General features: G+C 33.8%; 1 protein-coding gene across 14 annotated transcripts in view; it reads right to left on the reverse strand.

Moving 5' to 3' along the window:
• The window catches only part of ATRX (ATRX chromatin remodeler), a 251139-nt gene that overhangs the window by 92125 nt on the left and 142628 nt on the right, over nt 1-16386 (reverse strand). For all 14 annotated transcript variants that reach the window (XM_019716363.2, XM_074323977.1, XM_074323981.1 and 11 more), the window contains 3 exons: nt 9798-9935; nt 8250-8425; nt 6795-6912 (listed from right to left, as the gene is read on the reverse strand). In XM_019716363.2, coding sequence (XP_019571922.2) covers nt 6795-6912; nt 8250-8425; nt 9798-9935 — 432 coding nt within the window. The remainder of the gene's footprint in view (nt 1-6794; nt 6913-8249; nt 8426-9797; nt 9936-16386) is intronic.

Consider the following 16386-nt stretch of genomic DNA (forward strand, 5'->3'; position numbering starts at 1 on the left):
TTGGAAGTGCTAAAAAGGCTGCATGAAAAAGTTAAACGAAAACGACCTAAACTTTTGGACAGTTCATGGCTCTTGCATCACGACAATGCACCAGCTCACACGGCACTGTCTGGGAGGGAGTTTTTAGCCAGTAAACAAATACCTGTATTAGAACACCTTCCCTACTCACCTGATCTGGCCCCCAATGACTTCTTTCTTTACCTGAAGACAAAGGAAATATTGAAAGGAAGACATTTTGATGACATTCGGGACATCAAGAGTAATATGACGACAGCTCTGATGGCTGTTCCAGAAAAAGTTCCAAAATTGCTCTGAAGGGTGGACTAGGCGCTGGCATCGGTGCATAGCTTCCCAAGGGGAGTACTTTGAAGGTGACCATAGTGATATTCAGCAATGAAGTATGTAGCCCTTTTTCTGGGATGAGTTCGCAAACTTAATTTTCAAACCTCATATAAGGATTTCAGAAAGTGGATGATTACACAGACAATAACTATTTACTAAGTTTAAAGAAATGTTAAAGACAATCTTTAAGATACATGCAAGATACAGGAAATCATAAAGAATGAACAGCTGGCTGGAAAATAACTGAACAAAACTGTAGATAAAAGAAGTAAGCCACTTACATTTATATAATGGAGCATTACTCGGCCATAAAGAAGAATAAAATCTTACCATTTGCAGCGATATAGATGGACCTAGAGAACATTATGCTAAGTGAAATAAGTCAGACGAAGAAAGACAAATACCATATAATCTCACTTATACGTGGAATCTAAAGAATAGAATAAATGAACAAACTAATCAGAAACAGTCTCAGAGATATAGAGAAAAACTGAGGGTTGCTAGATGGGAGGGGGGTGGGGATGAGCGAGAAGGTGAAGGGATTAGAAAGCATAAATTGGTAACCACAAGATTGCCACGGGGATAGGAAAGACCGTTTGGGGAATATAATGAATAATGTTGTAAAGATTTTGTAGTGTATCCGATGGATACTTGCCTTATTAGGGAGACCACGTCATAGACAGTGTAGATGCCTGACCACTGCGCTGTATACCTGAAGCTGACGATGAATAATAATGAATGTCAAACTATTATTTAACATATATATATATGGTCACAGGAGGTGAAGTACAATGTAGGGAATAGAGTCAATGGAATTGTAATAGCTATATACAATGTCAGAGAGGTAGCAGATTGGGGGACAGAGGTTATCACTTTGTGAGGGGTGTAAATGTCTAACTATTACATTGTTTTGTCACCTAAAACTGAAAAAAAAAGTAAGCCACTGAGTTTTATTCCTAACTTTTATTGAGATATAATCCACATCACACAATTTACTGTTTAGAGCAGGGGTGTCCAAACTTTTTTCAACGTTTTTCACCAAGGGCCATATGCAGTAAAATACACAAACAGCCAGGCCACTCACTCGAGGTGAATTACGTATTGCCTCACCTGGTTTATTTAAGTAGACTAAATATATTTTTGGAATTTGCTGCAGGCCAATTAACAATGGATCATGGGCCACAGTTGGCCCGTGGGCTGCAGTTTGGACACCCCTGGTTTAGAGTATACAATTCAGTGGCTTTTAGTATATTCATAGAGTTGTATATAACCATGACCAAAATCTAGTTATGAAACCATTTTATCACCCCCAAAAGAAACCCTGCACCCCTAAGCCATCATCCCCCAATTTCCTTATTCCTCCTATAGTCTTAGGAAACTAGTGATGTACTTTCTCTGTATAAATTTGTCTACTCTGGATACTTCATATATATGGAATCATATAACATGTAGTCATTTGTGACTGGCTTCTTTAACGTAGCACATGTTTTCTAGGTTGATCCATATTGTAGCATGTATCAGCAATTCTTTCCTTTTGATTGAAGAATAATATTCTACATGTATATACTACATTTGTTTACCCATTCACCAGTTGAACATATGGGTTCTTTCTAGGTCTTGCTCATCATGAATAATACTGCCATGAACATTGGTGTACAAATCTTTGTGTGAAAGCATGTTTTCATTTCTATTGGGTATATACCTAGGAGTATAACTACTAGATCATATGGTATCTCTATATTTAACCATTCAAGAAACTGTCAAATTGTGTTCCACATCAGTTACACCGTTTGACATTCTAAAGTAGCAGCACACAAGGGTTCCAATTCCTCTGCATCCTCACCACTTCTTATTTTCTATTTTTGGTATTATAGCCATCCTAGTGAGTGATGAAGTGTTATCTTGTTGTAGATTTGACTTCCATTCCCCTGATGGCCAGTGATGTTGAGCATCATTTAGAGCAGTGGTTCTGAAGTTGAAGGTACATCAAAAGCACCTGGAGGGTACGGCATATAAAAATGTGTATACTTGTGCCCTATTCCATATCCACTGAATCATTCTATAAAGGGTGGTACATGGACACATGCATTTTTTGAGAGATAAAAGCATATTACTGCTCTCCATTTACAAGACTAGAATTCAGTGGCATTAGGTATAATTACAATGTTGTACAACCACCACTATTCGTCATTTCTAAAACTTTTTCATCATCCAAAATGGAAAGAGAAACTCTGTACCTATTAAAAATAATTATGCATTCCCTCCTCTCCCAGCCCGTGGAACCTCCATTCTACCTTCCACCTCTATGAATCTGACTACTCTAAGTGGTTTTATACAGTATTTGTCTTTTCTGTCTGGCTTATCCACTTAGCATGATGTCTTTAGGATTCATTCATGTTGTAACGTGTCAGATTTTCCTTTCTTTTAAAGACTGAATATTTTATTGCATGTATGTATACCATATTTTGTTCATCTTTGAGGTCTGACAATTAAAATTGTTGGCAAACTCATCCTAGAAAAAGTGCAACATACCTCACTGTTGAATATCACTGCGGTCACCTTTGAAGTACACCCCTTGGGAAGCTATGCACCGATGCCAGTGCCTAGTCCACCCTTCACAGCAATTTTGGAACTCATTTTCTGGAATGGCCATCAGAACTGTCATCGTATTACTCTTGATGTCCTGAATGTCATCAAAATGTCTTCCTTTCAATATTTCCTTTATCTTCAGGTAAAGAAAGAAGTCATTGGGGGCCAGATCAGGTGAGTAGGGAGGGTGTTCCAATACAGTTATTTGTTTACTGGCTAAAAACTCCCTCCCAGACAGTGCCGTGTGAGCTGGTGCATTGTCGTGATGCAAGAGCCATGAATTACTGGCAAAAAATTCAGGTTGTCTAACTTTTACATGCAGCCTTTTCAGCACTTCGAAATAGTAAATTTGGTTAACTGTCCAGTTGGTACAAATTCATAATGAATAATCCCTGATATCAAAAAAAGTTAGAAGCATCGTTGCAATAAGTTTGCGAACTTAATTGTCAGACCTCATATTCATCCATTGATAGACACTTAAGATTTCTCTTACCTTTTTAGCTATTATGAATAATGCTGTTATATAAACATGAGTGTGCATGTATCTGTTTGAGTTCCTGCTTTCAATTATTTGGAATACATACCTAGAAGTGGAATTGCTGTAGCATATGGCAATTCTACATTTAACTATTTGAAAAACTCCCATACTGCTTTTTCCAAAACAGCTGCACCATTTTACATTCCCAAAAGCAATGAATGTACCAGCGTTCTCTTTCTCCACATCCATACCAACACTTGTTTTCCCTTTTTTGTATTTTTTTAACAGTAGCCATCCTATCAGGTGTGAAGTGCATCTCATGGTTTTGCTTTGTATTTTCCTAATAACTAGTGATGATTTACAGCATCTTTTCATGTGCTTATTGGCCATTCGTATATATTCTCTGGAGAAATATTTACTGAATTTCTTTCCCTGTTTTATCATTGGATTGTTTGGGTGTTTTTTTGTTAAGTTGTAGGAGTTCTTTATATATTCTGGATATTAATCACTTATCAGATATACGATTTGCAAATATTTTCTCCCATTCTGTACGTTGTCATTTGATGTGCTTCACTTTTGCATGCCTTAAAATAGTGTATGGATTTGAATATTGATTTAAACTTAAAATCAGGCTAATGTTTACTTAGTAAAAATTAAGTGTCTGCACTTTTAAAACCTAAAGTGGTTACTGAAGGCAGAGGCTTACATGTAAATATAAACTTCTGCTACCTGAGGGTAAAAGGTAATATGCAGGAATATATTGGAAAAGGGAACAAAGAAAAATTAAAATCATTTTAACTTTCTTGAAATTCATTAAAAGCCAGTGTCTTGTGATGTTAATTCTGCAAATATTAAATACCGTGTTTCCCCGAAAATAAGACTGGTTCTTATATTAAGGTTTGCTCCAAAAGACGCATTAGGGCTTATGTTCAGGGGATGTCATCCTGAAAATTCGTGCCAGGGCTTATTTTCTAGTTAGGTCTTATTTTCGGGGAAACACGGTGTATTACAAATGATCACCACTAAAGTTAACATCAAACAATTGCTAGTATTAAAAGCAAAATTTATTAGCTTCAGGTGTACAAAGCAACATAATAGACATTTACACCCCTCACAGTGATAACCTCCCTCTCCCAAGCTACTACCCCTCTGACATCTTATACAGTTGTTACAATTGACTATCTTCCTTATGCTATACTCCACCTTCCGTGAATAAATATGAATATATATATACACACATATATATATGACATACACTATTATTCTAAATCAGCTTCAGTGTACAGCACATTGGTTATGCATCTACACTGTATACCCTGCATTGAATGGAACCATTATATTATAATTATCATAAAGGAGCATAGGTTGCATCATGTTATGGTAATTTATCCTAAATTAAAACCTTTCAGAGTCCTTTTATTTTGGAATATCCTGTAAACAATCAAACCACCAGGACATGATTGTACAACAGTAAAGTATTTTCTTGCATAAAAAAAGCAAAATTTAAGTGAACTTCATAAAACTAAGTAGAATCAAAAAATAGTCAAATATAGAAACAAAGGCATTTTTGGAATATCTAACAGATAAAAATACCAAACATTTCACATACAAGTGAAATAGGTCGGTGACATTTTTGGAGAAACACTGTGACAGTTTGTAGTAAGAATCAATATAGAGTAGACTTTAGGCTTTTTATGGAAGTTTTCTAAAAGGAGCTATTAACTGAGGGTGCTCTACTTTAAGGAAACAAACAATGTCACATTTAATATGAGGAAAACCCAGACCTTTTCATTACTGAAATATTCAGGGCACCAAATTGTATATTGGCAATTACATGTTTCAGAGTTTTGAAATTTTGGCAATTAATACTTTAGATATTTATCCCTATCAATTAACGTCACAAAGACGCAGACCACCTTCTTAAATATTGCATTGCTTTCAAAAGAGTACATTTTAACTTCTATAAATGAGCTATTAACATTTTGCTATTGGTTATTAAATACAACTGATTCTCTAATATTTGAAAACACTGTTAATATTTGAAAACACTGTAACTAGCACTTTCTCTAAAACAATTTGAAATGGAAAAAACATTAAATTAATGACAAATTCAGTATCCTGTATTACTCAGAAATCAATGAAAGATAGGTCTGAACATCACTCTTTTTCTTAAACTACATACAGTAATTCTCTCATTATCATGAATACATTTGATTACTTAATTCTGTCTGCAATTATCATTCAAAACAGAATGGTATAAAAAAAATCTTACAGCCTCTGATATACAAATGAAAATGTGTGCCTTATTGGAAGTGATTTTCTTCCAAAAGTCAATAAGAAAATTCTGTTCTCATAATATAGCAAAAAAGCACTTCTATAGAATACTAAAATTCAAATCCTGTTTGCCTGAAAGCAGAACAATTCTTGTGGACCACTATCATTATTCTACTTTATAAAATGTACAGCTGTTACGAAGAGCATCACTGTAACTATTGATATATGCATCACTGTAACATTTTAATATGTGTGTGTACTTACACTGTCCATTATTTTTTGATCAGTTATTGCATCCACAATGGCTGAAGGGCACCCTCTAATCTATATCACCTGAATAAACCTGACACATCACTTGGAAAAAGATACTGGAATAAAGTGACCAACAAGTAAGAAATCTCACTCCAGGACAAACAGAAACCAGGTTATGTTCTGTGAACAGTGACTACCTCAGGCACACAGTGACAGACACACACAGACACAAGCTTATTGGTGATAAAACAATACCTATTCATTGTATTTTTTAAAGCCCACAGAAAAGAATAAGGAATAAACTAAAAGTCCATCATAATGAAACCACCCAGGAAACAATTTTTGTTAACATTTTTATGTATTTTAGGTATTTATATGTATTTTTACTGTAACAGTGGGAACATAATATATGTCCTGCCTTGTATTTTGCCTCTTCCTTTCCTTCAACCTTTGTCAATTTGATAACTGAGAAATAATTTCATAGATTTCATTTACATGCCTTTTATTATTAATGTGGTTGAATGTTGCTTTAATGATACACAAATTTTATATATCTTCTTTTATGGATTTATTCATATTCATAACTTTTCTTAAATAAAAGCTCTTTGCATATAAAGGGCATTATTCATACATGCTGTGTATGGTTTTTCACCGGTTTATTCCTTAATTGTATTTTGACAATATTAGTGCTTTTTTAATTAGAAATATTTTGTGCATTTACAAAATAAGCATTACCTATGTAGTCAAATGCAAAATTGAAAAAGAACAACTACATGGTAAAATTACCAATACAGCATTCTACAGAAAAAGAATGTCTTTAGAGAGAAGATCAAAACAAGAAACTAAGTGTATTTGTTACCTGTTAAGTGATCTAAGTAGTACTGATAGAGCTTGCACTGAATAGGAGTCATTCTCACAGCTAACACATACTCATGTTTTGGAGGCAAGAACTTTGTTAATGCTGTATAATCTTTCCTCTGTAATTAACAAGAAAGAGAATGAAAATTAGTTAATTGAAACATATGACGGGAATTAACTGCTCTAAGAATCATCATTCCTTACAGCTAAAACATACACATAAATAAATAGGTATCAAACAAAAGAAAACATTTTCTTAAAACATATTTACCCTCTTTAATCACACTATGATTTCCTATATGATTGTAGTTAATGTATTTCATATGACTACACAATATGATGCACTGGCAAAAAGACACTGCAATATAAGTTTTAAATTGAAGTGGTCATATTACCAAGTGAGCAATATAGGTTTTCAAATGGTTATCCTCTAGATATAAAAAAAGAAAATTAAAAAAAGGCCGGGAAGGGATGTAGTATGTAGTGCTAGCAAAAATACTTGCTTTAATCATACAGTAAAACAGATGAATCAAAGTCAGACGCAGTTTGGGTCGTCCTTTGTGTAAGATGTGCCAATATGCCAGAGGATAACACATAACTCCAGCGGGAATCTTTGCCCAATTGGGAAAACAAGCCATGTATATATAAGCACTCTTGAAACCATTTAATTATAGGAACTGGAAAGAAAGAACACTAATATGCAAGATACAAATGACTACCTAAATCAGAAAAATGCTACCTACGTAGTAGCAGCAATACAGAACCACAGTATTTGCTGGTACCTGTGGCCAACCTGAACAAACAGAATGACTGCCTTTTATGATGGTAGTAAACACAGGCAGAAGAATAGCCTATCTCATTTGTTACAACATCTTTGTGGCTACCATTAATATTGGAAGAAATAGTGTGAATCTTGAGATCTATTAACTGCTGGCTCAGTCTCCACATACTTACCTACTCACTGAAGAGCCACATGTAAACAACACTACTAGACCATTCAGGTTTTTGTATGTACTTGACAATAATTAAACTGTTTCATCAGGATTACATTAAAAATGGCACCTCTCATAATTCATAATTGCCTTTCCTACATCCATTTCAAATAAGCAAAGTTTAGAATACTATAGATTTAGGGTGAGCACAGGAATTTCTTAATCATAATAGCTGTGTTCCTTTTACATATTCCCTATCTTAAGGATGAGGAATCTAAATATTAACATATTAAAACATGAAGCCATACACTTGGCAAATGAAATAATCAATTATGTTCTAAACTTCTCAACGGAACTCTTTTTAAAGTCAATAAACTTTTGAAGACTATGGAAGGAGATTTAACTGTAACACTACATACTAAAAAGGGGGTGAAGAAAACACAAAATGAAGTCTAAATTCACAAAACATTTTGGGATTGCAATATAATCAAGTAACACTATATTACTATGGAATGAATTTGTACCTGAACACATCCAGCTAGCATCTCATAGAGAATGTGAGCACGTTTTTTCATCACTCTGACATCTACCATGGTAGAATCTGCACACTGACCATTTTGGATTGGATTTATGAATCGATTCCTGAACTCCTTAATGGATCCAAGCAAATTTTCCTTGATAAAGTTAACCATGCAATGATCTAAGAGAGAAGACATGAGTTCATTAACAACAATAATGTCAAACAGGACTCAGGAAATTTCTCTGATAAAATGCTCATGTCAAAAATGCGAGTCATGGAAGAATCAGAATTTAGCTACAAAGAAAGAACACCAAACTGAGTGTAGACTAAACACTGGTTATAAGTCTGACCTAGAAGTGGATTACTTCAACCTGATGATAAATTCAAATAACGACCTCTAAATTCTAGACATGAATGTTTAAAAAAATCCTAAGAACATTTTACTCTAACTCACTATTATTTACAATGTATATGAAATATAAAACAAGTATTCTATAATTCTAACCATAACTTTAAGGTCAGCAACGGTATCTTGTGGGGAAAAAACACAGATTCCAAATCAAAATAATAAAATCAGGTAGTAAGTTACTATATCAAATTTTATATTTACTGATTTAGTTTCAGAAGTCTTTAACAGAGTTATCAGTTACTCTATACAAACAGGACCACAATGTGAAATAGCTTAAGTGGGGTAACAGAATAAGGGGAAACTGGAACAGATAAAAACAAAGATAAAATATAGGCTAAAGTGAAATAATAACCAGAATTACAAACAATGAAATAGAAAAGTTAAGTTACTATAAATACATTAAATGAATGGAAATAACATAAAAACGACAAAAAGCTACTACAACTGATTACAATAGGAAATTTCAATCTGTTATTTGCTGAATGACTCACGTTGCCTCCTTAGTGTCATCACACACATATTGAAACGAGGGAAATTCACAAGTCACTTCATAGAGTTCACATCCTCCGCCTCAGCAAACTCTATCCTGACATGGATTCAACACAGCTTTCCTGTCATCTTCACCTTCCTGAAATGTTCACACTTGGCATCTCTTTTCAATTTCCTATCAGTACCTCCCTCCCTAAACTGGATACACAGATAATGCCAAAAAATACATACACATTTTAAGAAAGGAAAAAAAAAACTGTCTTAAAATTATAATACTCAATATATACTGATAACAAAAGATGAATACAAGTCAGGTGTATACATTTTTTGGCACCCTCGGTATTTTCTTAAAGTATCTCTAAGTAATCACAAATCCATTTGTTCTTTCAAAGTAATCAATTAAGACTTATGATATTTTTACATATATTTTAAATTCTATATTTATGTTTGAACACTCACAGTGGAACACCTCTTGACTAGTTTACCATTCATACATACAGAGCACTCCACTTGAAATGTAAGATATTCTTTCACAATAGACTAAGATGGACATATGTGTGTAGATCATGGTCAGTGACTATACTAAACAGAAGAAAGGCAAATGGCAAAGTGGCAAAGCTAATATTCTACAGCACAATTGCGATGTTAACTCACACTCGATTAGGTTATTTTGAAGTGGTGTTCCTGTTAATATAATCCTCCTCCTTGATCGTATAGAATTCATAGCTTTTGAAACGGCAGATGCTTCATTTTTTAAAATATGGCCTTCATCACAAACAACAAAGTCAGGCCCTATCAAAACGAATAGAAAAACAACATTTAATTAATATATAACAAATATGAAACTGTAATTTATTTAAGTATATGAAGTTAATCCTTTTACAATGCTGCTCATGCGGGAAGATGAAAAAACATCCTTATAAGAACAGTCATATTTGATCTGCAGCTGTATTGAGTTACTGTGGCAAAACTAGTGTTAATTACACCCCAAAAGTAGAGTATTAAAAGTACTACTACAGATGGTACTCAAAAATAGGCAAGAATAAAAATGATCACATGGCTGAAAAGATTCCCCCAACAGATTAGAGGTATTTGAAAAAACAAGTATCTTTTATGAATGAAAAACAGTATCTAAAGAAGTATTCAGCACCAGTGTATAAAGTTGAAACTATCACGTAAGACTAACAATTTACATAAATATCAAATTTCAAAAGTTACATTTTAAAAAAATAATATATAATCTAAAGATCCATCAATGTTGTTACAAATGGTACTATTTCATCTTTTCTTATGGCAGAAGAGTATTCCATTGTGTATATATACCACATGTTCTTTATCCAATCATCTAGCGAAGGACACTTTGGTTGTTTCTATGTCTTGGCCACTATAAATAAAGCTGCAATGAACATCAAAGCACATATGTCTTTATGGATAAATGTTTTCAGATTTTCTGGGTAGATACCCAGGAGAGGGATTGCTGGGTCATATGGTAATTCTATTCTTAATTTATTGAAGAACCTCCACACTGCCTTCCATAGTAGCTGTACCAATCTGCATTCCCACCAATAGTATATGAGGGTTCCTTTCTCTCCACAGCCTCTCCAACACTTGTTATTATTTGTCTTGTTGATGCTAGCCACTCTAACAGGTGTGAGGTGGTATCTCATTGTTTTATTTCCATTTCTCTGATGATTAGTGATGTTGAGCAATTTTTCATATGTCTATTGGCCATTTGTATGTCCTCTCTGGAGAAACGTCTTTTCAGGTTCTCTGCCCATTTTTTAATAGGGCTATTTTTTGTCGTTGTTGTTGTTGAGTTGTATGAGTTCCTTGTATATTTTGGATATTCGCCCCTTATCGGAGGCGTTATTTGCAAAAGTCTCCCATTTGTTTGGTTGCCTCTTTATTTTGTCGATGGTTTCTTTTGCTGTGTGCATGGATGGATCTCAAGATTATTATGCTAAGCAAAACAAGTCGTCAGACAGAAAAAGTCGAGAACCATATGATTTCACTGGTATGTGGTATATAAAACTGAAAACAACAAAAGAACAAGACAAACAAATGAAGAAACAAAAACTCATAGAAACAGACAACAGTTTAGTGGTTACCAGAGGGTAAGGGAGGAGGGGGGTGGCTGATGAGGGTAAAAGGGATAAAATATATGGTGATGGAAAGAGAACTGACTCTGGGTGGTGAACACACAATGTAATATATAGATGATGTATTACAGAATTGTACACCTGAAATCAATGTAACTTTACTAACGATTTTCACCCCAATAAACTTTAATTTAAAAACAAGAAAAAAAAGAAAGAATATGTAAATCACAATAGGCCATGCAGTATTTCCCATTTAACTTATGCCAAATAACTAACATTATTTGGCTGGGGTAGGGGGGAACATTATTTGACTGGGGTAGGGGGGAACTAACCAATGAAAACAACTACAGTGGTATGAGGGATGGGGAGAACGCTTCCCAAGGTATAAAAAAAAAAGCTCACAGCTGAGTGACTCTCATGAAAGAAATGCATAGGCTTATTTTATTAATATAACACATGTATTGTTTGCTAAAGTATCCCACATGCAAAATTTGCTTGCTGGTTAACATACACACATATCACTTAAATATTGATTTCAACAACAGTTGTCCAATTAGCTCCCATCTGGTTAGGAATTAGAGAAAATTCATCTTCTACGTGATTATAAAAGTTAACTGCTTCAGTATAATTAGACAATACAATTGTTATTCAATATTCAGATGGGGTTACATAAATAATAAAATGTAATTTTCAAATTACTTAATATATTTCTAAAAGCTAAACTCTACAGCTAGCTTTGTATTAAAAGACTGCATATTATTTTGAATCCTAAAAAGTTTTCTAAAGAGAAAAAAATACCTTCACACAAGTGATTTAAATGATTTCCACCACCTAATATTTAGTGTTCATGAGGGTTTGCTGAAACAGGTACTAGGTATTCTCATATGCTTTGTGGGAGTCTAAATTAGTCTCAATCCGTTAAAACGTAAAATGTATGCACTGGAAATTTATCCTAAAGATATACTTTCACAAGTACTCTAGGATATATATCTTCTGAAGCATTGTTATGGTAGGAAAAAAAAGCTTGCCAAAAGAAGTTAATAAAATTATATAATGGAATGTTGCAGAACTAAAATTAATGATGTAGATCTCTATGTATTAAACTTGAAAAAATATGTCAAATATATTACTAAGTAGAAAGGAATAAGTTGCAGCAGTATCTATATTATGATCCCATTTGTATTTAACAACTAACTCAAAAAGGGTGGTGATTTTACCTATGTATACATGTATGTGATGTAGTGAAGTAAAGAATAAATCCTGCCCAAAACAGATTTGGCTCTTACCTCCAGCTCTTGGGAGGTAATCTCTAACCTTTGGAATGTCCCACCTAATAATTTCTTTGTTTACTTGAATGGCTTGGGACACACCAGAGAGTCTATGCTAACAATATAATTTATGGGACAGGGGTCAGAGTAGCACCCTTTGGTGATATGGCATCTTTTCAACATCTGGAGGGGCTGGAGACTAAGCTCACTCACATGGGTGGTCAACTATGTCTATGTGATTCAGCCCAAACTCAAGACACAAAGTCTCAGATGAGCATGCTTAGCTGGCAATATTCCATGCATATTGTCACACATCATTTCTGGGAGAATTGTTGTCTAAATGATTCCACTGAGAGATTGGTCTTGGAACTCCCCTTGGCCCTGCCCTATGTGCCTTTTCCTGCTGCTGATTTTAATTTGTATCCTTTTACTGTAATAAAGCATAACCATGAGTATAACAGTTTTTCTAAGTTCTGTGAGTCCTAGTGAATTACTGAACCTGAGGGTAACTTTGGGAACCTCCAAACATTGCAATATAAAACACATGCTAAGGAAAAAAATCTGATTAAGAAAACATGCAGAGGATCTGAATAGACATTTTTACAAAGAAGACGTACAAATGGCCAACAGGAAAAGGTCCTCAACATCACTAATCATCAGAGAAATGCAAATCAAAACCACAATGACATATCACCTCACACCTGTCACAACGGCTATTATCAAAAACACAAGAGATAACTAGTGTTGGTGAGGATGTGGAGAGAAGGGAACCCTTGTGCACTGTCGGTTCAAATGTGAATTGGTGCAGCCATTATGGAAAACAGTATGGAGGTTCCTCGGAAAATTAAAAATAGATCTACCGTAAGGTCCAGCAATTGCACTGCTGGGTATATATCCAAAGGAAACAAAACCATTATGTCAAAGAAATAGCTCTACTCTCATGTTCATTGCAGTATTATTTACAATACAATACCCAAGACACGGAAACTGAAGTGCCTATTGACGAACGAATCGATAAAGAAAATGTGACACATACACAAAAGAAAGAAATCCTGCAATTTGTGACAATGTGGATGTACCTCGACAGCATTATGCCAAGTGAAATAAGTGAGACAAATAAAGACAAACACTTATGATCTCACTTATGTGAAATATACAAAAAAAAGAAAAAAAACAAACTCATAGATACAGAGAACAGACTGGTAGTTGTCAGAGGTTGGAAGGGGGAAAGGGGAACGTAATGGGCTAAGGTGGTCAAAAGGCACAATTTTCCAGTTGTAAGATAAATAAGTCCTAGGGATGTAATGTACACCACGGTAACTATAGTCAACAATACTGTATTATATATTTAAAAGTTGCTAAGAGAGTAAATCTTAAAATTTCTCATAAGAAAAAAACTGTAACAATGTATGGTGGTGGATATTAACTAGACTTACTCCAGTGATCATTTTGCAATATATACGTATATCAAATCATTATGTTATATACCTGAAACTAATATAATGCAATATAATGTAATATAAACTAATACTATGTTATATGTCAATTATATCTAAATAAAAAATAAAATAAAATAAATGCTTGCATAAGCATAAAATATTTCTGGAAGTATATACATGAAACAACAGTGGGACAGGAAGGAAGGAAACTTTTACTTTTCAATATATACCTTTTTGTTCTGTTTGCATTTTGCTTAAGAACATATATTGCTTTTCATAATTTAACTTAAAAAGATCTATTAATGTAGCAATGGAATGAGAGGGAGCCCTATCCTCAGTAAGGATATCTGAGGCAATAGAAATAGGGAGGATAAAGGTAAACATATTCATTAATAACCCGAGTCAATAAAAAGTTAAAAAACATTATTCGTATTCTGTTTATTGAGATAGGAATGTATATAACATTTCCTAATAAAAAACTTTGTAAATCTTTAATGTTTAAAAGGAATAGTTTTAATTATCTTAGAAATATATTTTCTGGAAAACCTCATTCCAATACTATATAAAAGTGGTAGGGTTTGAGAATACTTGCATTTAGAAATCATTTTAGAGAAAGTATCGGGAGAATACAGCAATGAGGCTAGAGAGTAGAAGAAAAGAGATTTAGAGAGACTTGGAGTAAAGTTCCTCTATAGGAAAATTCAAGCCTGGCTGAAATGGTTCAGTACAATACAGAAATTTATCATTATTTTATATAATTACATAGTCAGATGTATCTTATTGTTTAAATCAAACAGTACCTTGAATTGTATGTTTGTGTGTGCATATGTAAAAGAATAAAGTACTGATACATGCTACAATGTGGATAAACCTTGAAAATATTATGCTAAGTGAAAGAAGCCAAATATTGTAAGATTCAATTTTTACAAAATGTCCAGAAATATTTTTATAAAACATCCAGAACAGGCAAATAATGAGACAGAAAGTAGATTGGTGGTTTCCAGGGAAGAAGGGAGGGACATTTGGGAGGGACTACTAATCGGTACAGGGCTTGTTTTTGAAGGGATGGAAATGTTGTGGAACTCAATGGAATAGTTGTGATGGTTGCACAACACTGTGAATACACTAACTACCACTTAATTGTACACTTTATAATGGTTAAGTGAATTGTATGTGTATTTTACCACAATAAAGTCTAGCCATTAAACTGTGGGAAAATGTAGATTAACACTTAAGTTACCACAATAAATACATGCTTAGGACAACTTAAAGTAAGTAATTAACTGTTTTATGAAATGGAAAAAAAATTGGTAATGAGATTATAAATAGATTACTCATTTGTCAAAACCTGTCAAACTCTACAAATAAACTTTCAATTAAAAAAACGAATAAACTTTAATGTATGCAAACAAAATAAAGAAAAGTGCCTAAATAACTTTAAGAAATGATGATTTAACTGGAAATTATAAAGCTATACAAAAAAAAGAATAACAAATAAACACTTTACTCTAGTGGGTAAATGTTTCTCATGAGGGTAAAGGTTAATTCTGAAACTATTTTACATGTATAATGAAACTGAACAAGAATGTAAATAGATGGTGGATGGTTGGAGCCAACATTCTCACTGTTCGAAAGGCAAGTAACAGATTAACAAAATAAAGAGGCTAAAATGAACCCTATGATACTGGATTAGAGGCGAAGACATTATTATGAAATCCAAGTTTATCTTTATACACAAACAGACACACATACACATACATACACAAATGGATATATTTGTGTGTATACATGGATTTGTATACATGTCACCTAGTTCTGTCTGCTGAGAGGACCCAGAAGTAATGATATTCCAGTAGCAATAAACATACTCAGAGCTCAGATCTTGGTTTCTAAACACCAGTTTTCAATAAAAGGAACCAAGGTTCCCTGTTGAAATTGATGATTTTGTGTCAGGGACAATATAACATGAGCCTGGAGCATCTAATAGTTCCAGAATGTAATGAAGTACTTAGAATAAAACAAAACAAGCATTAAAGGATGAAATATCAAAGGGATACAGGAACCAACCTGAAAGAGCTCCCAATGGACAAATTGGAACAATTTAAACAACAAAATAAACAATATAGTGTTAATTTATAATCTAACATAAACTAATAATAGATGACTAGTCTACACTAATATTCGGTTGGTGCAAAAGTAATCGCGGTTTTAAAGGTTAAAAATAATTGCAAAACCCACAATTACTTTTGCACCAACCTAATGTAAATCAATGACTGACTAAAAAAGGGGTAAGAAGGAAAATATCTTTCTTGAAGAAAAGTTCTAAATTTTATGTATAGATACTATACACTACAGGAGATGGAGCTCAATTTCTGCCCTTCCCCTACTTAGGTGGGCTAGACAGTGACTGGCTTCCGAAGAATAGAGGCAGGTGAAA

The sequence above is a fragment of the Rhinolophus sinicus genome, chromosome X (genome assembly GCF_036562045.2).
Source record: "Rhinolophus sinicus isolate RSC01 chromosome X, ASM3656204v1, whole genome shotgun sequence".
Classification (NCBI taxonomy): Eukaryota; Metazoa; Chordata; class Mammalia; order Chiroptera; family Rhinolophidae; genus Rhinolophus; species Rhinolophus sinicus.